The sequence below is a fragment of the Camelus dromedarius genome, chromosome 16, assembly GCF_036321535.1.
Source record: "Camelus dromedarius isolate mCamDro1 chromosome 16, mCamDro1.pat, whole genome shotgun sequence".
NCBI lineage: Eukaryota > Metazoa > Chordata > Mammalia > Artiodactyla > Camelidae > Camelus > Camelus dromedarius.
In genome coordinates, this window is record NC_087451.1 from 27162009 (window position 1) to 27182638 (window position 20630).

At 55.4% G+C, this 20630-nt stretch overlaps 1 protein-coding gene across 3 annotated transcripts in view; it reads right to left on the minus strand.

The window, feature by feature from the left end:
- Positions 1–20630, minus strand: part of TBCD (tubulin folding cofactor D) — a 123125-nt gene that overhangs the window by 97288 nt on the left and 5207 nt on the right. For all 3 annotated transcript variants that reach the window (XM_031469443.2, XM_064494812.1, XM_064494813.1), the window contains 6 exons: positions 18662–18759; positions 17595–17696; positions 16619–16765; positions 14832–14887; positions 9363–9495; positions 128–173 (listed from right to left, as the gene is read on the minus strand). In XM_031469443.2, the coding sequence (XP_031325303.2) occupies positions 128–173; positions 9363–9495; positions 14832–14887; positions 16619–16765; positions 17595–17696; positions 18662–18759 (582 nt within the window). The remainder of the gene's footprint in view (positions 1–127; positions 174–9362; positions 9496–14831; positions 14888–16618; positions 16766–17594; positions 17697–18661; positions 18760–20630) is intronic.

Below are 20630 nucleotides of genomic sequence, written 5' to 3' on the forward strand. Positions count from 1 at the left end.
AAATGATAGTATCCAAATACAGCAAGTTACAGATTTTTGTTCCTATAAAATGTTAAGGAGACACCCTGGGTCATAATTGGGGCAAATTCACATCACAAGCACACCATCACTCACAAATAAACCTTACCATAGGGTAAGCAGTCCTCACGTTTTCCGTGCTTAAATATTTGTGCCTAAAAAAGGAAAAAATATTCGTTAAAATGCTGCCAATACATTTACAAGTTTAAAACACAAATTACCAAAATAATTCACTTCATCTTTCAGAATTTTTATTCTCCACACTCACCACAAGAGAACAGTTTGTGTACGACAAAGAAAGGGTTACAAGAGGCTGGAGAGGAAACCTTCGGAAGGGACCGAGAACCAGGGTGCAGTTACCCGTGCCTGCGCCCAGGCCCAGGGCGCCGGCCTCCGCGGAGAGCGGGGTGCTGGGAGGCATGCTCCAGAACGCCAACAGCTGTGTGATGGTGGAGCAGAGACCACCACCAGGAAGGCGCACTGTCTGAGCGCGGGTCAGGAGCGCCAGAACCGCCCCACGCGTTCCACACCCGGCCCGGCCCCACGCACCCAGCGGACCGCAGGTCAGCGTCATCGAGCGCGAAGCTGCCGCCGTGTGTTTTCCTCCAGCCGAGGCTGAAATCAGAACGATTGTCGTGTAGGAAACAACAAAGCTTTCTTCTGTTTTAAAAAGAAGCCCTCCGAGTGGGCATGCTGATCGCGTACAACACACGCTGAAGGAGTCAGAAGCGCTGGAGCGATTTAAGCTAAAGCAGTTCAACAACACAAGTGTGTGTGTGGTTTCACTTCTGCTCTGACACACGTATGTGTGCCCATGTGTACACACACACAACACGTACACATGAACACAGAGTCAGGAGCTCGAGGACTTCACAAGAGACCCACAGACACTAACAGGTAACAAAGGACTTTCATCAACAACTTTATGACAACAAATCAGGCAACTTGAGAAAATGGACAAATTCCAAGACAGGTTCCAAATTAGCAAAAATGACTTAAGAAATAGAAAGTTTGAACAGACCTTTATCATGTGAAGATATTTAATTAGTAATTTAGAATCCCTGCACAAAAGAAGCCCTAGGCACACACGGCTTCACTAACCACTCCTAGCACATATTTAAGGAAGAAGTACCATCCCACACAAGCTTTAAGGAAGCAGAGAACACACCCCAGCTGACTGCACGAGGCCAGTCCTCGCCTGATACAAACGCCCCAGAGGACAGCAGAGCTCAGTGGCAGAGCACATGCTCAGTGTGCACAAGGTCCTGGGTTCAATCCCCAGGACCTCCCTGAGAAAAATAAATAAACCTAATGGCCTCCTCACCCCACCCCGCAAAAAAAGACATAAATAAAATAAATTTTTAAAAAACTAAATTAAATTAAAGAAATTCTTTTTAAAAACTAAAAAAAAAGCCCAGCCATCACAGGAAAACCACAGGTCAGTATCCCTCCTGAACAAACAGGTAAAATTCCTTAACAAGACATTAGCAAAGCAAATCCAGGAACATGTGAAATGGACTTCACCCCATGACCAGATGGGGTTTAGTCCCCATTTGCAAGGATGTAAGGCTGGGTTAACACTCGAAATCGCTGAGTGTGTGTTACAACACCTCTTGTTAACTCCAGCACCCACCCACGATGAAGGCTCCCATCAACCACGGGCAGAACGAAGAGCACCAAGGAAAGCACACCCACAGCGGACGCCGTGCTCCACGCCAGAGGCTGAGTGCGCTTCCCTGAACAAGCAGCGGGACATCTCAGCAGACGTCCAGCGGGGCAGCGAGAAGACACTCCCAATGAGAAGAGGGCACTAGGAGCCAGCTTGCCCCAGCACCCCCGAGGGCTTCAGTCGGCAGACCTGGAGCAGAAACCGGCAGCACAGTGGAAGGGGCTCTAAGCAACACACAGGAGAAACCAGAAGGAGGGTATATGAAGGGCTAGTGACGGGGACAAAAGATAAACCACAGAAAAAGCAACACTGCACAAGTCACGGTCCACGTATGAAAGAATGTGACCAAGGGGAACGTTAGAAAATAGAACCCACGTGACACAGCGCCAGGCAGCATTCCCCTCCTCTTAAGGGCCCGGGATGGCGGGCCAACCAGGCAGCCTGTGCTGAGCACTGCTGATGGCAGAGGCTACACCCCAGTCGTCCCGAGACTCAGGGGCCAGACAGACACAGGACAGGGTGGGTGCTGCCAACTCGGACCAGGCACAAGTGCAGGCACGACTGGCCCCAGCCGGGGGACAATGGGCAGGGCCGGTGGCGGGAGAAGCACTGATGACGCCAGGAGACCCTGCGGAGGGGGCGAGGTCCAGAGCACCCAAACAGCGACGTCTCCACTGAAGCTGGGAGCCGGGGACCAACTGGGGTGCAAGTGCAGGGGGGCGCACCACCTGCGGGGTCTCTCTTCTACTAGAGACCTAACCCATCCCTTTTCAGAACAGAAACACCAGGTTCCCTCCTTGCGGGGCATGGAATCTGGGGACAGTCAGAAAGCACCAAAATACCCACCCACAGGCGGTGGGCGCGCTGAGATAGTCCCGCAGCAAGCCTAGTCAGCCTCACCCAGCCCGCAGCCGGGGACAGGCCGGCCCAAGGGCACCGAGGCCAGCGGACGTGCACGTGGCTGTTCTGTTAGAGCACCTGGTCAGACGGGCACCTCCGGCCAGTCCAGAAAGGGCACCAGGCTGAGGTGCTGTGCTCCCCGCCTCGTCCAGACAGCTTTTCTGTGAATGGGGCAGGGCCTTCCCTTCCTCTCAGACACGCAGTCTGGACAGGAGTGACATGGTCACCCTGTGTGGCCCCCTCTCTGACCCCTGCCATCCAGAGCTGGCTGGGGTCTCTGGGGTTGATGCTTCTCTCCCCGGGGACAGGGGTGTCCGGCTGCTTCCACCGAAGGAGCCAGACGGGAGCAACGCTGTGACTTCCAAGCCCAGGCCCCTATGCTCGACACTCCCCCAGGAAGCCAGCACCCACATGCACTGGCGCCAGGGTCCACAGGCCCAGCGAGCAGAGCCCTTCCAGTCGCCTGCAGCACAGGCTTCCCAGGCAAGCCCTCGGCAGCAGGGGCAGAGACAAGCCCCCACACCTGGCCTCCACACGCACAAGCAGCGGTGGCTGTGGAAGCCACGGGCTTCGGGCTGGGCAGTCATACAACAGACAACAACTCCCTTCTCAGGAAACATATGAGGGACTGAACTCTCAGCCTGCAGGCAGGGTGCTTCGGTGCCCAGGCACCCCGTCCTCCTGGGACAGACAGCACACAGCAGCATGTGGAGGACACAATGAGGGGGACACTCAGAGGAGGACACTGTCAACGTCCGGGAAGCTGAGGAGGGACCTGGAGCAGGGCAGGTGGCCAGCCGGGGGAGGCCACGGGGTCAACAGCACGGAAGGGGAGAGGCGGCGCCTGGTCTCATTCACTAACAAATAATGAGAACCTAAAGCAAGAGAAAATGTCAAAAATGCTCTCATTAGTAACACCCGTCATTTGCCAAATTCCTTCCAAAGTCCAAGTAGGAGAAAAGAACAGGATGGGGAGGACTTCCCAGGACAACACTGACATGGCCCCACCAGACACGGGCGGCGTGTGACAGGCCCCGAATCCCAGCCCACGCAGGGGACCAGCCCCGAGGCCAGGCAGCCAGCGTGTCTGGACCAAGGGGGACCCACACTCCATTTTTCATGAGTTCAAGGCAAGTTTTTTATCCCAACACTTTTCCGGGCCTTAAATCCCCCAGGATTTCCCAGTGGGCTCTCTGCACACATGAAGGGAGACTCTCCTGTGAACAGACTCCGAAGGGCAAAAAGCATGAAAAGGAACAAAAAACACTGAAGGCAAGGGCTTTGTTTTTGTTTGTTGGTCTGACTTTTTACATAGAACGGGGCCACCTTAAAAAACTGCCCTCCCCAGAGCACGTGGTTTCCAACCTGGCGGGCACAGAGGTCAGCGACCCTCAGCAACCGGAGGAAACGCCCTGACCTCTGATAGCTGGGAGGGTCCTCAGCCAGCACCCAAGCAGGGTGCACCCCTTTCCATGGGGGCATCAAACAGGAGCTGGCTGGAAGCACACACACGTCACACTGGCAGCCACGCCGCAGAGACGCCGACAAACAGCACGCACAGCTGAGAAGAGAGGCCGCCGGGCCTGTTCCTGTTGCTCCAGTTTCCCCGTAACCACTCTGAAGCACCACGCCTTCCCCGCCCAGGCCTGCTCTCCTGCCACTGCAACCAGCCTCCCTCCCCGGGGCACGTTCTCCGGTGAATCACAGGCTGCCCAGCAGGAGATGCTGGTCTGAGGTCCCCTGGAGGCACCACCGAGTCAAGGCCAAGACCAAGACCAGCAGCCCCACCCCAGGCCCCGGGAGAAGGGGGCCCGCACCAGGCGCCCAGAGTCCCCCGCCAGCCGGTGAGCACGAGCATCGTGGCCCCCGTCACACAGCCCCACTATTCTCTTGTCTCAAGTGTGTGCCCGGTTTAGTTCCTCAGGGCTGCATACATTAAGGGGAAAACAAAACAATTTCCCATGCGGAGAAATTTGATGCTGAAGTTGAGTTTTGGATGGCCGGCATAAGCAGCTGATTAGAATCAACAAGGACCCAGAATGAGAAAATACAATCCTGATAAAGTAAGTGTATGTCAAGTAAATAATGAAAAATTTTAAGTATACAAATATGTAACTAAAAATTAACTTCACAAAGAAACGTTTAAGTGCTCAACAGTCATGTGAAGGGTTACTGCCCTGCCACATGTCTCACCTCACAGTGCAACCCCACTGCACACAGCTCCACGGGAGGGGCGGGCCGCCCTGCTTCCCACCCCAGCTGTGAGATGAGGAGGAGGAAGGAGGTGCACAGGGAAGAGCCCAGGGGACACCAGACAGGGCAGAGGACAGGCCACCAGGGGCAGCCTGCCCGACCCAGTGAGCACCAAATCCGGAAAGGACAGCTGGGCCTGGGAGATGCCTGGAGCCACCACCCTACGAGTTGACTTGACCAGCGAGAGCCCAGGCAGCGCCGCCGGGCAGCCTCCTCTGCTGCTGGGTCTCGCCAGGCAGGCCGGGGGCTGGGGGTGGCAGCCCCCACCTGCGGAGCCTGGAGCAAGCACAACAGGTGCCCAGACCCAGGGCCCTGGGACCGTGGACGGGAAGCAGGAGCGGAGGTCACGGGGAATCGGGCACGGAGAGCCCGAGGGACCCCTGCACGTAGGGAGGGTGCCCAGCGGGGGGTGGGGGCCAGGACGCTGCGGTGTAGGGACACTGGCCAGGAGCACGGCTCTGTCTCTCCTCCAAAGGCAAGGGCGCCTGTGACCCACTAGGCCCCTTCCCCCGCAAGCGTGGGCCTGGGCTGGGCTACCTGCGAGCGCACACCTGTCCAGGGGGACACGTCACCTCTCCACGCAGCAGGTGTACAAACCAGGCCGCCAGTGGACTGAGGTGAGCCACACACCGTGCATGTTCCAACAGGACTCTGTGCCTGCTGCCCAGAAAATGCTGAGTCACGTGAGACAGTGTAAGCTGGCCGCTCCACGTCTACCCCAGCCCGTGGGGGAACTGAAGGCGCCTTTCACCTGAACCGTAGGAGAGAACGCGAAAGAGCCCCCCCCCCGAAAACGCACGTATTCAAGTGCTGCTCCTGTGCTTCTCCCACCCACAGCCTGCCCCAGGCAAGCGCTGCCACCGAAAGGCCCAATTTGGATAATCTGTCCTCTGGCCACACAACCTTAATGAAACCACAAAGAACCCGGAGAGAACAGGAATCAAAGCCACCCGGGAATGACCTGGACAAGCAAGCGCCCTCCCCGTCAAAGACGGCCTCAAGTCACATCACACGTCCTCCGAGGTCAGAGACCTGCTACTTCCCTTCGACAGACTGCGCAGGGAGGGCGCCACGGGCCCGGGATCACGGGCACTGCCAGGACGAGGGCCCAGGCTCAGGAGGGGCCCAAAGGGCCATCACCCCCCGGGGCAGAGTCACGCGTCTGGGGTGCATGGGGCCTGCTCAACAGCCGCCCCCACCTGGGCAGGAGGCTCCTCCATCCCCACATGTGGCTCAGGCTGGGCGACCGTGGGCCCGGCGGTCTCCCTTTCCCTGTCTGTCAATGTGTCTGCACTGTTCACCCCTGGTGAGATGGGCAGGACCCTCACTGTGGAGGGAGATGCAACCCCAGCGGCCGGCACCACCCGCCCGCGCCCGCACCCACCCCCAGCCACCACGGGGCACCGACTGAGGAGCCGGAGCAGAGAGCAGCAAGCTCAAGTGACGACCAGCCTCAACTTTTAATTCTGTGTTTCCCTTCCTTGAATTTCCTAAATTTGCATCAATCCTAATGCTTATGAAAAGGGGACTAAACCAAAGGGTGTCTCAAGCGTCACAGCGAAGGGGCCTCCAGTGAAAGGAGTGGCCAAGCACAGAGCTAAAAGCCACCGCTGCGAGAGAAGCACGCTTCCAGGCAAGCGAAAACCGAGCCCCAGTTTCGATGGTGCTTGTTACGAGTCCACCTGTTTCGCCTAGCCCACACTGATGAACAGGTGGATAAAACGAAGCCAAGTGCATCAAAGGAGGAGAGGAAACCCTGGAGCACACACGGCGCGGGCAGGTTTCATCACGCAGGGCGGACGCCCGGCCCGCCGTTCAGGTCTGAGGAGCTCCTGGCAAGGCCACGCCCGCTCGGCAGCGGCGGCGGCAGTTACACCAAATTTCTCCCCCTCAAGAGAAGGGAAGGATCCCAGAAGGACCCCGGGTTTTCCCAGCAGACACCAGGCTCCCACGGGCTCAGGAAGCAGGGCCGGGCTGGCCTCGCCAGCAGGGATCTCAGCAGCAGCATCGGTGATACTCCTGCTGAGAGTCCATCTCCCTGGGCAGCTCTGAGCGCAGCAGCCAGCGGGCACCAGCCCCGCGGGGCCACTCCTCTGGGTGACAAGCGTACAGGGGTGCAGGGCCTGGCTTCACTAAGCCTTTGGGAAAATCCTTCTGTTCCTCAGGAGGAAAAGAGAGACGCTCTCTCCTCCGAGTGTGGGGCGTGGAGGCGTCCTAGTAACAGCCCCAGCTCCTGCCGGCGGAGTGGTTGGCAGGCCTTGAACAAGCTGGCGACCAGCAGCAAGAGGATCAAAGCTGTTTTTCGGTTTTTTGTTTTAAAAAAAAAAAAAGGTCCATGGGCCCGGCCGGGGCAGAACTGGACAGAAAGCAGACCCAGGTCTCAAGCTGAGACCGCACTGGTGCGCCAGCACTTGAGCCGGGACGAGGTGGCCATGGGTGCTCTGGCTGGTTGCCTGAGAGCGCAGTGGTGGTCACCGCCCCAGGGTGGAGGGAGGCACCTGCAGCTCAGGCCCCAGTCGAACGCAGCCTTGGCCTCTGGAGGGGTGGCTGCCAGGCCAGGGGCTGCAGGAGACCCAGGTGCCCATCCAGGACGCAGAGTCCTGAGCAGGACGAGGAGGCCCAGAGCCGGACCACTGCCGCGACAGCAATTTAGGGCGGGGCTTCCCTGCAGGGAAGGGGACCTACAGGCTCGGCCACGATCCTCAAGCCCTGGCTTCTCCCTGACCTGGGACTTCTCCAAGTGACTCATGCAAACACTAGGAATCCACTCACACTCAACCGTTCAAATAAACCATCTCAGCCCATCCACCCATCCCTTACCAGGATCACCTGCAACATAAACGGCCCCCCTGCTAAGACCCACAGTGACGGCCTGGTGACCAGCTCCCCGGCCCCAGCTCCACACTCAGCACCTCCTGCCAGCCTCACCCCACACAGAGCCCCTCACAGCAGGCATGTCCTCCTTAAGCACCGCCCACACAGGCAGTGGCGGAGAGTGCCCGCAGGCAGAGGTTGTGCCAACACAAGCCGATACCTGTGTCCATCAGTGTGAAAGGTGTGCAGCCAGGAAAAAGCCCACAGACCTCAGAAACGCCAGAAATGTTCAAATTAGTGTTAAACTTTCTCAGTTATTTAAAAAAAAACTATTACTACTACTGCGGCAAGGAAACTGAAAATACACGCTCAAACAAAACCTTACACACAAAGGTTCAGATCAGCGTTGTTCAGAAAAAGCAAGACACCCACACAACAGAGCACCGACCAGAGGAAGGACGGGGCACAGACACAGGCCACCACGTGGAGGCAGCGTGACAACACCACGCTGAAGGAAGGTCCCCTGTTACATGACTCCACTCGGATGAAACGTCCAGAGTAAGCAAGTGTAGGGTTCCAGGGGCTGGGGGTGGCAGGGGAGGGATGGGGAGAGCCTGCTAATGCATGTGGGCTTCCCTTCAGGAGTGAGGAGAATGCTTGGGAATTAGTGGGGATGGCCGAACAACCCTGTGCACATACAAAACAATCACAGAGTTTATATGCTTTAAAGGGTGAATTACAACGTGCATCACACCTCCATCTCTTTTAAGGCCCCTGTATGACACACCATGTTTACTCACAGCACGGAAGGACACGTGAAAACACGGATTACCTCAGCAGACCACAGGGACTCAGGAAATGGTGCATCTCCCAGGTGCCTTTAAAGCATTCCGAGAGTCTCATCACATAAGTGACAATGAAGGGGCAATGGCACCGTGAGTCTGAGGACATCCTAGGTGCAGAGCAGCATGGGGGGTCCTCTCTGCTCCTCCAACATCCGGGGCCCCACTGTCCCCGCGCCCTCATGCCTCTGACACCCGCCAAGGAGAGCAGAGGAGGCGACACCCAGGAAGACGACATCGCCCCAAGTCACAGCCCAGAAGCCCCTGTTTAAACACAGCCCGAAACCCCTGCTCTCCTCAAAGTGGGCCCTGGGCTCCCCAGCTCCAGGGACAAGCAGGGTCTCACCCACAGCAACAACAGAGCAGGGGGACAGGGCCCGAGGGAGGGGGCTGACCCCAGGGCTGCATAGGGGCCCCCTTCCTGCAGAACTTGAACTCCACACAAGCAGAGCAGGCGGCACCACCCAGCACCCTCGGGCAGGGGCAGGGTCTGCGCTCAGATCAGGGGTTACAAACACCCCGAGTATCTGATCAAAACCAAAGTTCAAATCACCTGCCTTCTTTCACTTCTCTCTGTGACATGATTAAGCAGCAGGAAACCTGAGGAGGCCACGCTCCCGCCCCAGCGGCTTGGACTCCACGGGCACTGCTGCCCTCTGGCGGCGACACGCGAGGCCGCTCAGCCCAGCCCTCCCCAGGCGGAAGGCCCCTCCGACAAGGCAAGGCCGACCCTGGGGCACGAGGCGCGGTCGCATTTCCCATCTGTTCAGGGATGACACCGCTCTGTGCTTCAACCACTTGAGAATGAAATCAAGGTACTCGGAGCTTCCCCGCCAAGCCCACAGCCCCACTGCAGCAGTGCTCACCAGGGCCTGCAGCGTCCCGTCCATGGCAATGACCCCCTCGATGGTCTGGAAGGAGGAGTTGGCCAAGGTGCACAGGCTCCAGTCCAGGAAACCGGCCATCTTCTTCTGCTTGACGTCAGGCCGAGTGACAAACCTGCCAGAAGGACACAAACAGGCAGGTGACGGCTCTGCCACAGCCCCCTTCCCTCTACGGCTCCATCCGGCACGCTCCAACCCGTAGATTCTGGCCCTCAGGTGCGATTCCCACCATGACTGAGGTCCGGGCCCCACGCCCCCAACCCCCACCTCCCGCGCGCCCACTGGCGCCGAGGCCCTGACACCACAGGCTCCCCTTCCCATCTCCAACCCCGGATCCCTTCGCCTCGGGAACCCACACCCCGTGCCGCCCCTCCCCGCACCTGCTACAGGGCTCCATTCCTCACCCTCTCTGCCCAGCACAGCCCCCGCCCCGTGGGTCCACTCAGCTCTGCGCCCCGATAGCTGGCTGGTGCCCCACTCCTGGGCAAGGGTCTGAGCGGCCACCCTCCAGGCCCACAGCAGAGCAGGGCCCCTGCACTCCTCACCCCCTCGGCCCATGCCAGGCCTGGCTCTACCTTGACCGAGCCCCCGCCCTCCCCAGGAGCTGGCGGCTGGGGGCAGAAACACGAAGCAGGCAAATAACAAGAAGGGAACAGCTAAGCAAGGGGAGGGCAGGAGGCACAGGGACAGCGTCCTGACCGGTGAGGACCTCTCCTCCCCCAGCTGCCCCCACAGAGCACAGAAGGGTGGGCCACACCATTCTCCGCCCCTGCAGATGGACCAGAAGCCCCCCACTGGCACTCGGCCCTCTTCCTTCAGGATGGTGCTGCCCACACCCCCCACCCAGCTGAGAGGAGGCCTGCAGGTGGGGAAAGCAGGGCTGGCACGTGGTCCCCATCACCCGAGCACACACGGTCCCCCCCAACCCACACACACACCTGGAGACGCTGCCACCAGGGGTTTCCCACTTTGGGACGCTGGTTACAAAGGCAAACTCACACGCCCTCCCCAGGAAGCTGTGCTTCGGGGCATGGGAAGAGGCCCAGGACCTTGTGCAGAACCTGCGCCTCCAGTGATATCAAGAGGGGAGAAATGGGGACAGACCCAAGGCAGCTTCCCTGACCCCGTTTAAACCCCCGACTCCGGGGGGCCCTGCGGGATGAGGGCCACGCCCACAGCAGCCTCATCCGCAGCCTGACCTCCGACCCAGCCCAGAGGCGGCCCACAGGGCTGGGGGCAGTCCGGCTGGGACTCAGACACTGGGGGCGCACCCCTGCCTCTGCACTGCACCTCCCCGAGCAGCCAGGCCGACCTCCACTCCTGGACACAGTCACACAAGCTGAGTTTCCAAAGTACAGTAAAAACCTAAGGCTCCTTTGAAAGACTTAAGCAAGTTGGTTATTTCATATTTTATTTTTCTCATTAAAAAAAGGGAATATCACGTTCATAGCAGAGGTCCAAAAGCACAGACAAGCAAAAAAGGAAACTACCCCACAGATGTAACACACAGACTCACAGAAACGACACCTCCCATAGGCCCAATGCTGCCCCCTCTTGTGGGAAACACCACACTGCAGACTTCACATCGACTTTAAACGTGGAGCTCGGCTAACACATGCGGTGTTTCAGAGAACCACCGTCCTTGTCTCAGGGAGGGAAGCCCAGCCAGAACGATCCACAAAACCTTAACGACAGGACCAGACCCGCAGATGGACAGAGGGCATGACGCCGGAGGGACAGGTGGCTGCTCCGAGCCTTGTCGGCACTGTCACCACACGGTACCTGGCCTGAGGCTGAAACAGCACAGGGGCCATGGCAAAACCTACCAGGCGTAAGAACTTCCTGTGTGTGTTTTTAAAATAAATAATGGAAAAGTGAGATATCCACAAAGCAGGGACAGACTATAGTAACCTGTAAGGGGGAAAGTCTGCTCTACACCTTACACCAAAAAAAGCCCAAATGGATTAATAATTCTGTTAAACAATAAAAAGGTAGAAAATATAAAAGATTACTTCTCAAATTTCCTAACAGGATAAACCTAAATAAATAAAAGGGAAAAAACAGTATTTTTATATTTAAGTTAGAACTTTACTCCAAAGGATAAAGTAAAAGGCCACTAACCACGGGGCGGAACCATCGTCCCCACCGCAACTGATGCCCTTCATGCGGAGAAAGCTCACCCTCGAGGAGAAAAGGCACCACAAGCCCGTGGATGGCACAGTCAGGTCGCGCAGCGGGACACACGGTGCCTGGAGTGGCACTGACGTGTGAAGACTCTCCAGCCACCAGAGAAACGCACACCAACTACCAGCGATAGCAAAACGACACGCGATCCCACTGGGGCAGCAGGCTGTCCGCGAGGCCGCCCACGCGGCAGAGCCCGAGAACCCGCCCCCAAGAGTCACCTGGTAACTGGCGCACAGGCTCACCAACAACCTCGTGTCCTGCGACTCAGGGAGCCCACCTCCCTGGGCCTAAGACAAACAATCCCAAAGACCAAAACAGGTGTACGCCCAAAGCTGCACCGTAAGAGGGCCAACGTGAGGAAGCGACCAGAGTAACTCAGACACCGGAAAATCAGGAGCTACTTAATCAACAGTAACGTGCAACTCAGTGGAAAAGCAGGCTGCTGACTGAGACCGTGCTGCGCAAATTCAGTAGTGACAGGACGGGGAAAAAAGACCACAACTCTCGCATTGTGTGGCTAAATACAAATGCGCAGGGTTTTCCTAATTCTCTACATTAGAAAATGTCCAGCTTTTCTACATGGAACACACCTTGACTTCACAAATAGATAAAAAGGTCTGCTTTTTAAAATTAATGCAACCAGTAGGAGTAAAGGCTTATTTTCCCTTGGAGAGTTTCTGTACAGTAACAGCCTAGCTAAGTGTCTTGGCATCAACATAACATCAAAGTTACAGAAAACGCAGCAATGTTTAGAGGTTCCGCTGAAGAAAAGGGGCAGGCACAGTTCCAGACGACACACCGTAAAGGAGCATTCAGAGCTGGCAGCGGAAAGCGTGCGGCACCAGAAGCAGACACCCCGTAGGCAAGGGCCCGACTGCGAGAGACAGACAGGCAGAGGGGCCTGCCCCTCAGTGCCCACCCCTGCCAGAACTGAGGACACGGGCTCCCGGAGCCGGGCACGCCGGCCACAGCGCTGCACTCAGGCTCAGCCTTGCTCGTCTGACCAGCAGGTGGCGCGTGCGTCCCACCAGCACGGACAGAACAGGCCAGGCCAGGCCAGCTCTGGAGGACACAGCAGGGAGAGGGGTCAGGGGCTCGCTTCCACTGCCCACAGGCACGGGACTCCAGTCAAGCTCAGAGAGCCTGACCGAGCCCTCAGCACTGCAGCTAACAATAATAGACGATAAAAAGAAAACAGAAGATAAAGACGTTACTTTCCCTTTAAGAAACTTAGAGAACACTTGTAAGACGCCTGCATGTTGGTAAACGTGGGAAAGGGCGACTCTCAGGGCGACTCTCGCTAGTTCAGCCTTCCAGTAACTGCATTTAAAGTGCTGAGAACGCTCATTCCACTTCTAGGAACTTGTCCCTAAGAACCAATCAGAAGTCAAAACCACACAGAAAGAAATGAGACTCGGGGTCACCAGAGGCGGGGGTGGGGGGGAGCTGGGGAAGGCAGCCACAAAGGCACAAATTTCCCGTTAAAGGTACAGGGGTGTGCACACAACTCGAGGAACAGAACTGATACTGCTGCACAAAATGCACCGAAGTCGTTAAGGGAGTGAATCCTGGACTCTCGTCACAAGGAGGAAAACGTTCCCCACATCTTTAATTCCGTGTCTGCCTGAGATGATGGACGCTCACTGAGCTTGCTGTGACGACCACATCATAAGGCCCATGAGTGACATCTCCAAGCCGCGCACCCTGGGCGCACATGGAGCTGTGCGCCAACCATGTCTCAAGAAACTGGGAGGGAAAGAGGAGTCAACCAGAGCCGCACAAGGGTCACGCAGGGGGCTTGTGGTGTTCATCTCACTGACACAGGTCCACACGGCAGTGGGCGGGAGGAAGAACACATCACTCCGTAACCACGCTCGGAAGCCTGACCGCCTGAAGCTCAGGGTCAGCCCATCGACACCGGAACAAATCCACCGACACCCCACATGCCACGGATGGACATGGGCCACTGGCGGACACGCCCACGGGCAGGGGGACCAAGGACAGGGCAGTTACATCTCAGGGGACGACAGTATGTTTTCTTTTGTACCTTCTATTTTCCAAAACTCACATGGTGACTTTCGCAGTCAGGAAGCCCACCTACTTCGCTCCTCTGCAGGCGGGCTTCTCCTCCAGGTGGAGCATCCAGGCGGGCTCAGGCCCCTCTCCAGCTCCTAATACCATTCCTCGCAACCAGTTCTGCCCTTGGTGGGCAAGCAGCTTCACAAATGCGTCGTCCGAGGTCCCCAGCTGCCCTCTACACCCGGCACTTCCCTTCCCGCCTCGGGCAAGAAGGTCGTGGCTGCACAGCTGACAAGGTGGCCCGGAGCCAAGTGCTGCTCATTTCCCAGCCCGAACATCCCAAGGTCTTCACAGCCAACTTTCACGAATGGGGGGGAGCCAAACTTTTTAATTCATCTACACTACACACAGATTTTAAATCACGTCACACAAGAAACACACTACTACACACAAAACAGATAAACAAGGACCCACTAGCAGCAGAAGGAATTACATTCAGTATCTTGTAATAAACTGTAAAAGAAAACAGTCTGAAAGAGAATATATACATATGCATAACAGGATCACCTCACTGTGCACCTGAAACACTGTAAATCAACTATACATCAATAAAAAATAGAAATTTAAAAAAAGAAATAATAAATCACGTCATCGAAAGATTCAGAAGAACTGCTTTCTTGTGCTCTCCCATTTCATGAAACAAGTCCATGCAGTCATGTGCGTCTTTTGACGCTTTTGTGGAGACGCCAGGCCTGCTGCCAGGGCTTCCTTCCCAGCTCCTCAGTAAGACCATCTGGGCCTGTGTGGGGCACGGCTGCTCTAGGTAACATGGAACGCCTGGGGATTTTCAGCCCAAGTCACAAGACACACTCACAGCCCGCGATCTCCACAAATCGCAGTGTGGACTGCTTTCTAAGTGACTTTCAAAGGCTCTTCCACCCGCCACCACCCCAGAGCCAAGGTCTGGCGAAAGTGCCACAGCTGTTCTAAACCTATGCCCCTTTGATGGGCCCGTGAGCTCCCAGCCCAGCCTCACGTGACTCCCCTGAGCCCCAGACCAGCAGCGCCAGCCGTCACATAGGTTCAGGGGTCTTCTGCACCCCAGCAGTGCTGCTGGTCCCCCATGGAGGGCAATGGGTTACTCGGGACAGCAAGGATCTCCCCAGACCAGGCATCCCAGCATCCTCCCTGACAACAAAGACACACAGCTAACACAGAAGACAGGCCCGCTCGGAGAGCACTCACCTGGACACGAGGACGGCAGCAGCATCCCGGGCCTTGTCGCTGACCACCAGGTAGGACTACAAGGAGGGAAAGAGGACAGACACCATGACACACACGATGCGAGCCTCAGGGGCCAACTCAGTGCCGGCCCCACACTCAGCAGCTCCCGCCAGCCCATGCCCACAAGCAGAGGCCAAATTCCAAAGCTGCACAAACTACTCACACACCTGCGCTCGGGGCTGCAGCTGCCACCGCTGCACCACCTCAGGGAAGTGTCCAGTCTGCACGTGGCGTGTGCTCACACTCGTGAAACACGTTTGCAAAACCAGCAGAAAAAGGAAGCAAGTACATGTCACCCAGAGCCCACAGAACATGCGTGGGCCCCGTGAGCACTCTGCGCGCCGAACAGCTGGAGACCCCGCTCACACGTGAGAGGACTGGGTTCTCGGGAAGCCTGCCTCGTCTCCACTCTCAGTAACTAACTTCTCTCCAAGCGATACACTTAGAAGATCTTTCTTCGGGAGGACAAAACTTTAAGAACGCACTGCCTCTCCCCAGGCAAACCCCCTAGGAGCCGAGGACACAGAGGATAACCACTAGAAGCAAACCGCCATCCAGAAGAGAGGATCTAGAAACAACGAGATCGGGGAGCACCTTTCCCCTCAAGACTCCCGGGAGCGTCCACTCTCGACACAGCAAGACATTCCCAAGAGCCTGCTGAGGGGAAAGCAACCCCAGAGCCGCAGGACACCGGGGCCCCGGGCCACGAGGAGCGCCATGAGGACAAGCCGGGAGCCAGAGCCCTGGGTTCAAATCTGGATCCACCACGCACGGGGAAGCGGGCAAGCGAGGATACTCTCATGCCTGTCGCCTCCTCAGCAAAACGAGGGTGAAGCAGTTAATACCTCGTCAAGTGGGATCCCAGGCGTTAACACAGTGTAAGTGGCCGGCAGACGCTGCCCCCGCCGCCCACGGTGCCCACGGTGACTGCTAACCAAGGGAATTTGACGGTGCTGGGGCATCACTTCTGCGCTGAGGTCACACACTACTGGGACCTGCACTCTGCGACAGACCCTGCCCCTGCGGCTTCACAGAATGAGCTGCACGTTGTGGGCCCACAAGGAAACAGACCGCCAAGCTTGGAGGCCAGGGGCCAGCACCCTCGAGAGCTGCAGGTGGGTGGCCCAGGAGCTCTGCCTGCAGCCTCGGAGACCCCGAGGCAGAGGGCCCGGCAAAGCCACACCCAGGCTCCTGACCCAAGGGACTGGGAGACGGCAGATAAGCGTGTGCCGTGCCGACAGCCCAAGTCTGGGGCGGTGCCCTCCGCAGCGGAGGTGACTACTAAAACAATCTGCGTCCGTGCGCACAGCACCTGCAGCAGGAGAAGTCTGACAAACGCAAATGCTCTCCTGGCACTGATACGTGAGAAATTTCAGCTTGGCATTTGTCTTGCTTCTCTTCATTTTCTAATTTTCCTACAATCAACATGTGTTATTCACACAATGTTAAAAGTTAAGTTGTAAATGGACATTTTTGTCTCTTACCATTGCCCCCGAAACCTCTTCTACACTATTATCAGAGTATCTGCATCGTCTACAAAGAAATGAGGCTGAAGTCACTCATCCCGACCCCATAGGAGGCATCACAACCTCATGGTAAGTGACAAACTGAAATTTCACCTCACTGAGAAGAGCAGCCACAGCTGAAGACAGATTAGATGTCAAAAGTGGACCTAGTAAAGCCCCAAAAGCAGGCCAGCAGGAGAAGATGCGGACCCCCGCTGCCAGCACCCGCGCAGCCACACCTACCTGCGCCACCTGCAGGATACGGTCCATCGTGGACACTCGCGCTTGCCCGGGCCGAGTGAGGAGGTCCCCGTCCAGGCGTGAAAAGTCGAAAGGGATCAGGCAGGTCACCGAGAGCCACAGTAAGAGCACGTAGCGGGTCTCCCAGGTCTAGAGGCCAGAGCGATATGACTCCCGAGGCGGCCGCCCCTGGGTCCCGCCGCCCCCCACCCCACCACCCCGGATGCCAGGGCACAGGCATAGGTGCGGCCACACCCCATGCCCCCGAGCGCCTCCGGCACCTGAAGTGTTCCACGCCTCGCCGGACTGCCAGGCTGGCCACTGGCCAGCCTCTGTGAGCCTGGATTTCGGGAAGGCTCCCTAACGAAGGACTGTCAGCGTGAACCACGTGCTCACACTGAGACCTGCCTTCCTCCCAGACAGGAGTCTGGGTCAGCACAAGCCAGCAGAGTGCCCACACCACCCACCCCCGGCGACATCCTGGGTGCTGACCCCATGACTGCCCCTGGCGGACAACACCTCACACACCTTCACAACTCAGTCCTCAGGAATTACAGGTGCCCTGGGTGACCCAACTGGGAGGAGAGTCTGGAAGCTCGACCCTGGTTCCCTCCACCTTCACCCCTCGTGTCTCTCTCTGTGGACTTGGCTGTCATGAACCTGCCGCAGGGCAAGCACATGCCGAGCCCTGGGTGGTCCTCGTGGACCGTCGGACCTGGGGTGGTCTTGGGGACTCCAACACAGTTCAATTTAAAATTTATGGAATTTGGACGGTGATACAGCTGTCACTACACTATATGTACGTATGTGGTTTCTTTATAAAGGTCATTTTTAAAAGAAAATAAAGTCACTAGGTAAAAAGAGGAAAGCCAAAGGAACGTGACACAAAACAGCACAAGATAAATCTGAAGGAGGAGGCAGGCGCAGGCAGACAGGAACAGAGCAGGGGCTGGGAATGAAGAGGCCGGGGGGCACTCACCTCGTGGTCTTTGAGGTTCTGATGCATGAACATGTCTAAGACACGCTGTACATCCGCTACTTCGTGGGGAAATAAGCGAAGAAACGTTTTATATCCTCGAACCTATCAAATAAAAAAAGACACTGAATTATTACATAATTAGAAGATACAGAAAGGAGCAAATTATTTTCTCTAATATCAAAAATCACCAGGTGGGCCGCCCAATGAGCAAAAGAACGATGTCCCGCTACAAGGACACAACTTCGTGAGACTAAACGGCAGGAGAGCTACCTCTGCTTCTTGAATCATGTCGTGCGCGTGTTTGGTCCCAGTGTGACCAACAGATCTTGGGTGTGCTTCAGCAGAAATAGAGATTTATCACGAACTCACAAGTTTTGCTTCTATCTTAATTCTGAGGATTAAGTCCTTGGGAACCGAAAGCTTCCCAAATTCGTTAAGGCTTCTGTGAAATGCACCAGCAGTATGCCTTCAGGAGGGACCCTGCACTCGACCAACTGAGGGCAAGAAGCGTGCAAACGGCCCGCCCCCACCCACACCGCAGGCACCATGGCCAGCAACCTGCCGCCCCACAGACCCACCACCCACCCCGAGGTGGCCGAGTCTCTCCCGTGAGTAAGTATACAGGCCAGCACACAGGCAGCACCTGGAGCTTATAAGACTGCAGACCACCAGGCCCCACCCCAGACCCACTCCCTCAGAGTCTGCGCTGAACAAGACCCTACTCGGTGGTATGCACCTCCACTTCCTTCCAACTTTGTGCTCTTCCTCAGTCAGGCATATACACATACACACATGGACGTGCATGGACCCCCCATTTCCAGCTCGCTGGCACCTCGCCCACCAAAGGCAGGGTGCTGGAAACAACGCGGCAAAGCACGGCTGCAGCCAAAAGCACAACCAGACCACTAACACCCGATCCCCCACACACGGTGAGATCGGGATAGGGGAACCCACAGCTGGCATGTGAGAACCAGCCTTCCTGAGAGGTAGCATTTCAGAAGGCAACTTCTGGAACAAGTGTTTTAAGAAAGTGTTCTCTCAACTACAAAGTGCTATGTAAATACTACCTTGGTGATAATGTAAAGAAATTTAAAAGCCAGATGTACAAGGTCAGCGGGAGACGTCTTATCTTGCACCAACTCCAATAACAAGTTCAGCATCCACTCTAAGGAAAAGCATACACAAAATATTTACTATTAAATTAAACACCAATATGATACAAAACAAAATGCCAAAAGAAAAAAGGACTATTAGAAATGTAAGAATGGTTCAATGTTAGTAAGTCTATATAATCCAAGTATCAATAGAGCAAAAGAAAAAAAATTTTCATCTTAGCACTTTCTAAAAGGGCATTAGGGTTAATACTTCATTCCTGCTTTTGAAACGTAGGGAGAACATTCTTAATTTTTAAAATTATTCTATCTCAAATCAGTAACTAATACCATGCTCTAAGGAAGATACCTGTTACAATTGCTACAATTTAGCAGCAACCTGATTTTTACCAATGTAAAATGAGGAGGAAAAGGGATTTCCACACTCCCAGCTACTAAGGAATGACTGATAAGGAACTGCCCTCCCGCCAACAATTAGAGAACCGGACACAAGTATTTTCAGACACTGGGCAGCAGGCAGTGCACAGGAACCAACCAGCTGGAACCTACAGCCGCCCAGGTGCCCACCGGAAAGTAACTGTTACAACCCAGTACAGAGGGGGACCCAAGCAGAGCAGAGACTGGGCTTTGAGGAGGCTGAGTCGGCTGAAATCTGCAGGACAGTGAGCCGGAGGAAGCTAAGCAGAGGACCAGCTCCAGGAGTCTGCAGAGGCCCCTCGAGTCTGGCTGGACCTTCACAGGTAGTGGCTATACCCCAAGGCTGGGTACGAACAACTGCCCGGAAGCACTCCGGCTGAGTTCCCACAGCTCACACAGGGCTGACGTTCGAATCCCATCAGGCCAGAGTCCTTGTTGAGCACCCAGAGCAACCAGCAGGCATTCCAGTAAAGTCTTTCCTTAGTAGTAAGGTTAAATTAGAGAAAAACTAGAGAAGAAGCTATACCTGCCTAACAAAGCTTAAGCAGGATGCAAAGGAGGCACCTGATGGACAGTTAACTAAACTGCCTGAAAACGCCTTCACTCTTCAAAGACAGAAAGCTTTAGAACACCCAACAAGATAACAATCATAGCGTCCGTCATCCACTAAAAAATTACTAAACATGTGACTGTCTAAAACTACTATGACCCCTAACAGGAAAATCAGTCAACAGAAATAACCAGAAATTACAAAGACAATAGAATTAGTAGACATGAACTTTAGACACTACAAATACTATAAAACATCCTTAAGGTAGTAAAAGACAACATAATCAACATGAGAAAAGAAACAGCAGCTACTTAAAAAACAGAATTTTAAGAGCTGGAATAAATAAGACCTAAAACGACAATTTAGTGGGGGCAGGTGTAGCTCAGTGGTAGAGCACATGCTCAGTGTGCACGAGGTCCTAGGTTCAGTCCCCAGTCCCTCCATTAAAAAATAAGTAAACCTAATTACCTGCCCCAAAAATTAAAAATAATAAAATAAAATGACAAATTAAATGGGATCAACAGCAGATTAGACTGCAGAAGAAAGGATCAGAGAGCCTGAAGACAGCAATAAAAACTTCCAGACTAAGGGGAGAGAAGATGTTAACAACCAAGCAGCCGCAGTGCCCCTGCCGGGTGCCACGCATACCAGCAGAGGGGTGCCTGGAGTCGGGCAGGCAAGGGCAGAGACGATCACTCATGGAGGAAGAGCCACAATTTCCCCAGATCTGAAAAAAGTCTATAAATCCCTCAACCCAAAAGGTCCAACAAACTCCAAACAGGAAAAACACAAAAAACCCACACCACAGCATGTCATAATCAAGTTGTTGAAAACCAGCAATAAACAGAAAATTCTAAAAGCAACCAGAGAAAAAAGCACACTTCACCCAGAGGAACAGAGGCGAGCGAAGGCAGACTTCTCGCCAGAGCCAACCAGCCGTGTCTTCCAAAACGAGGA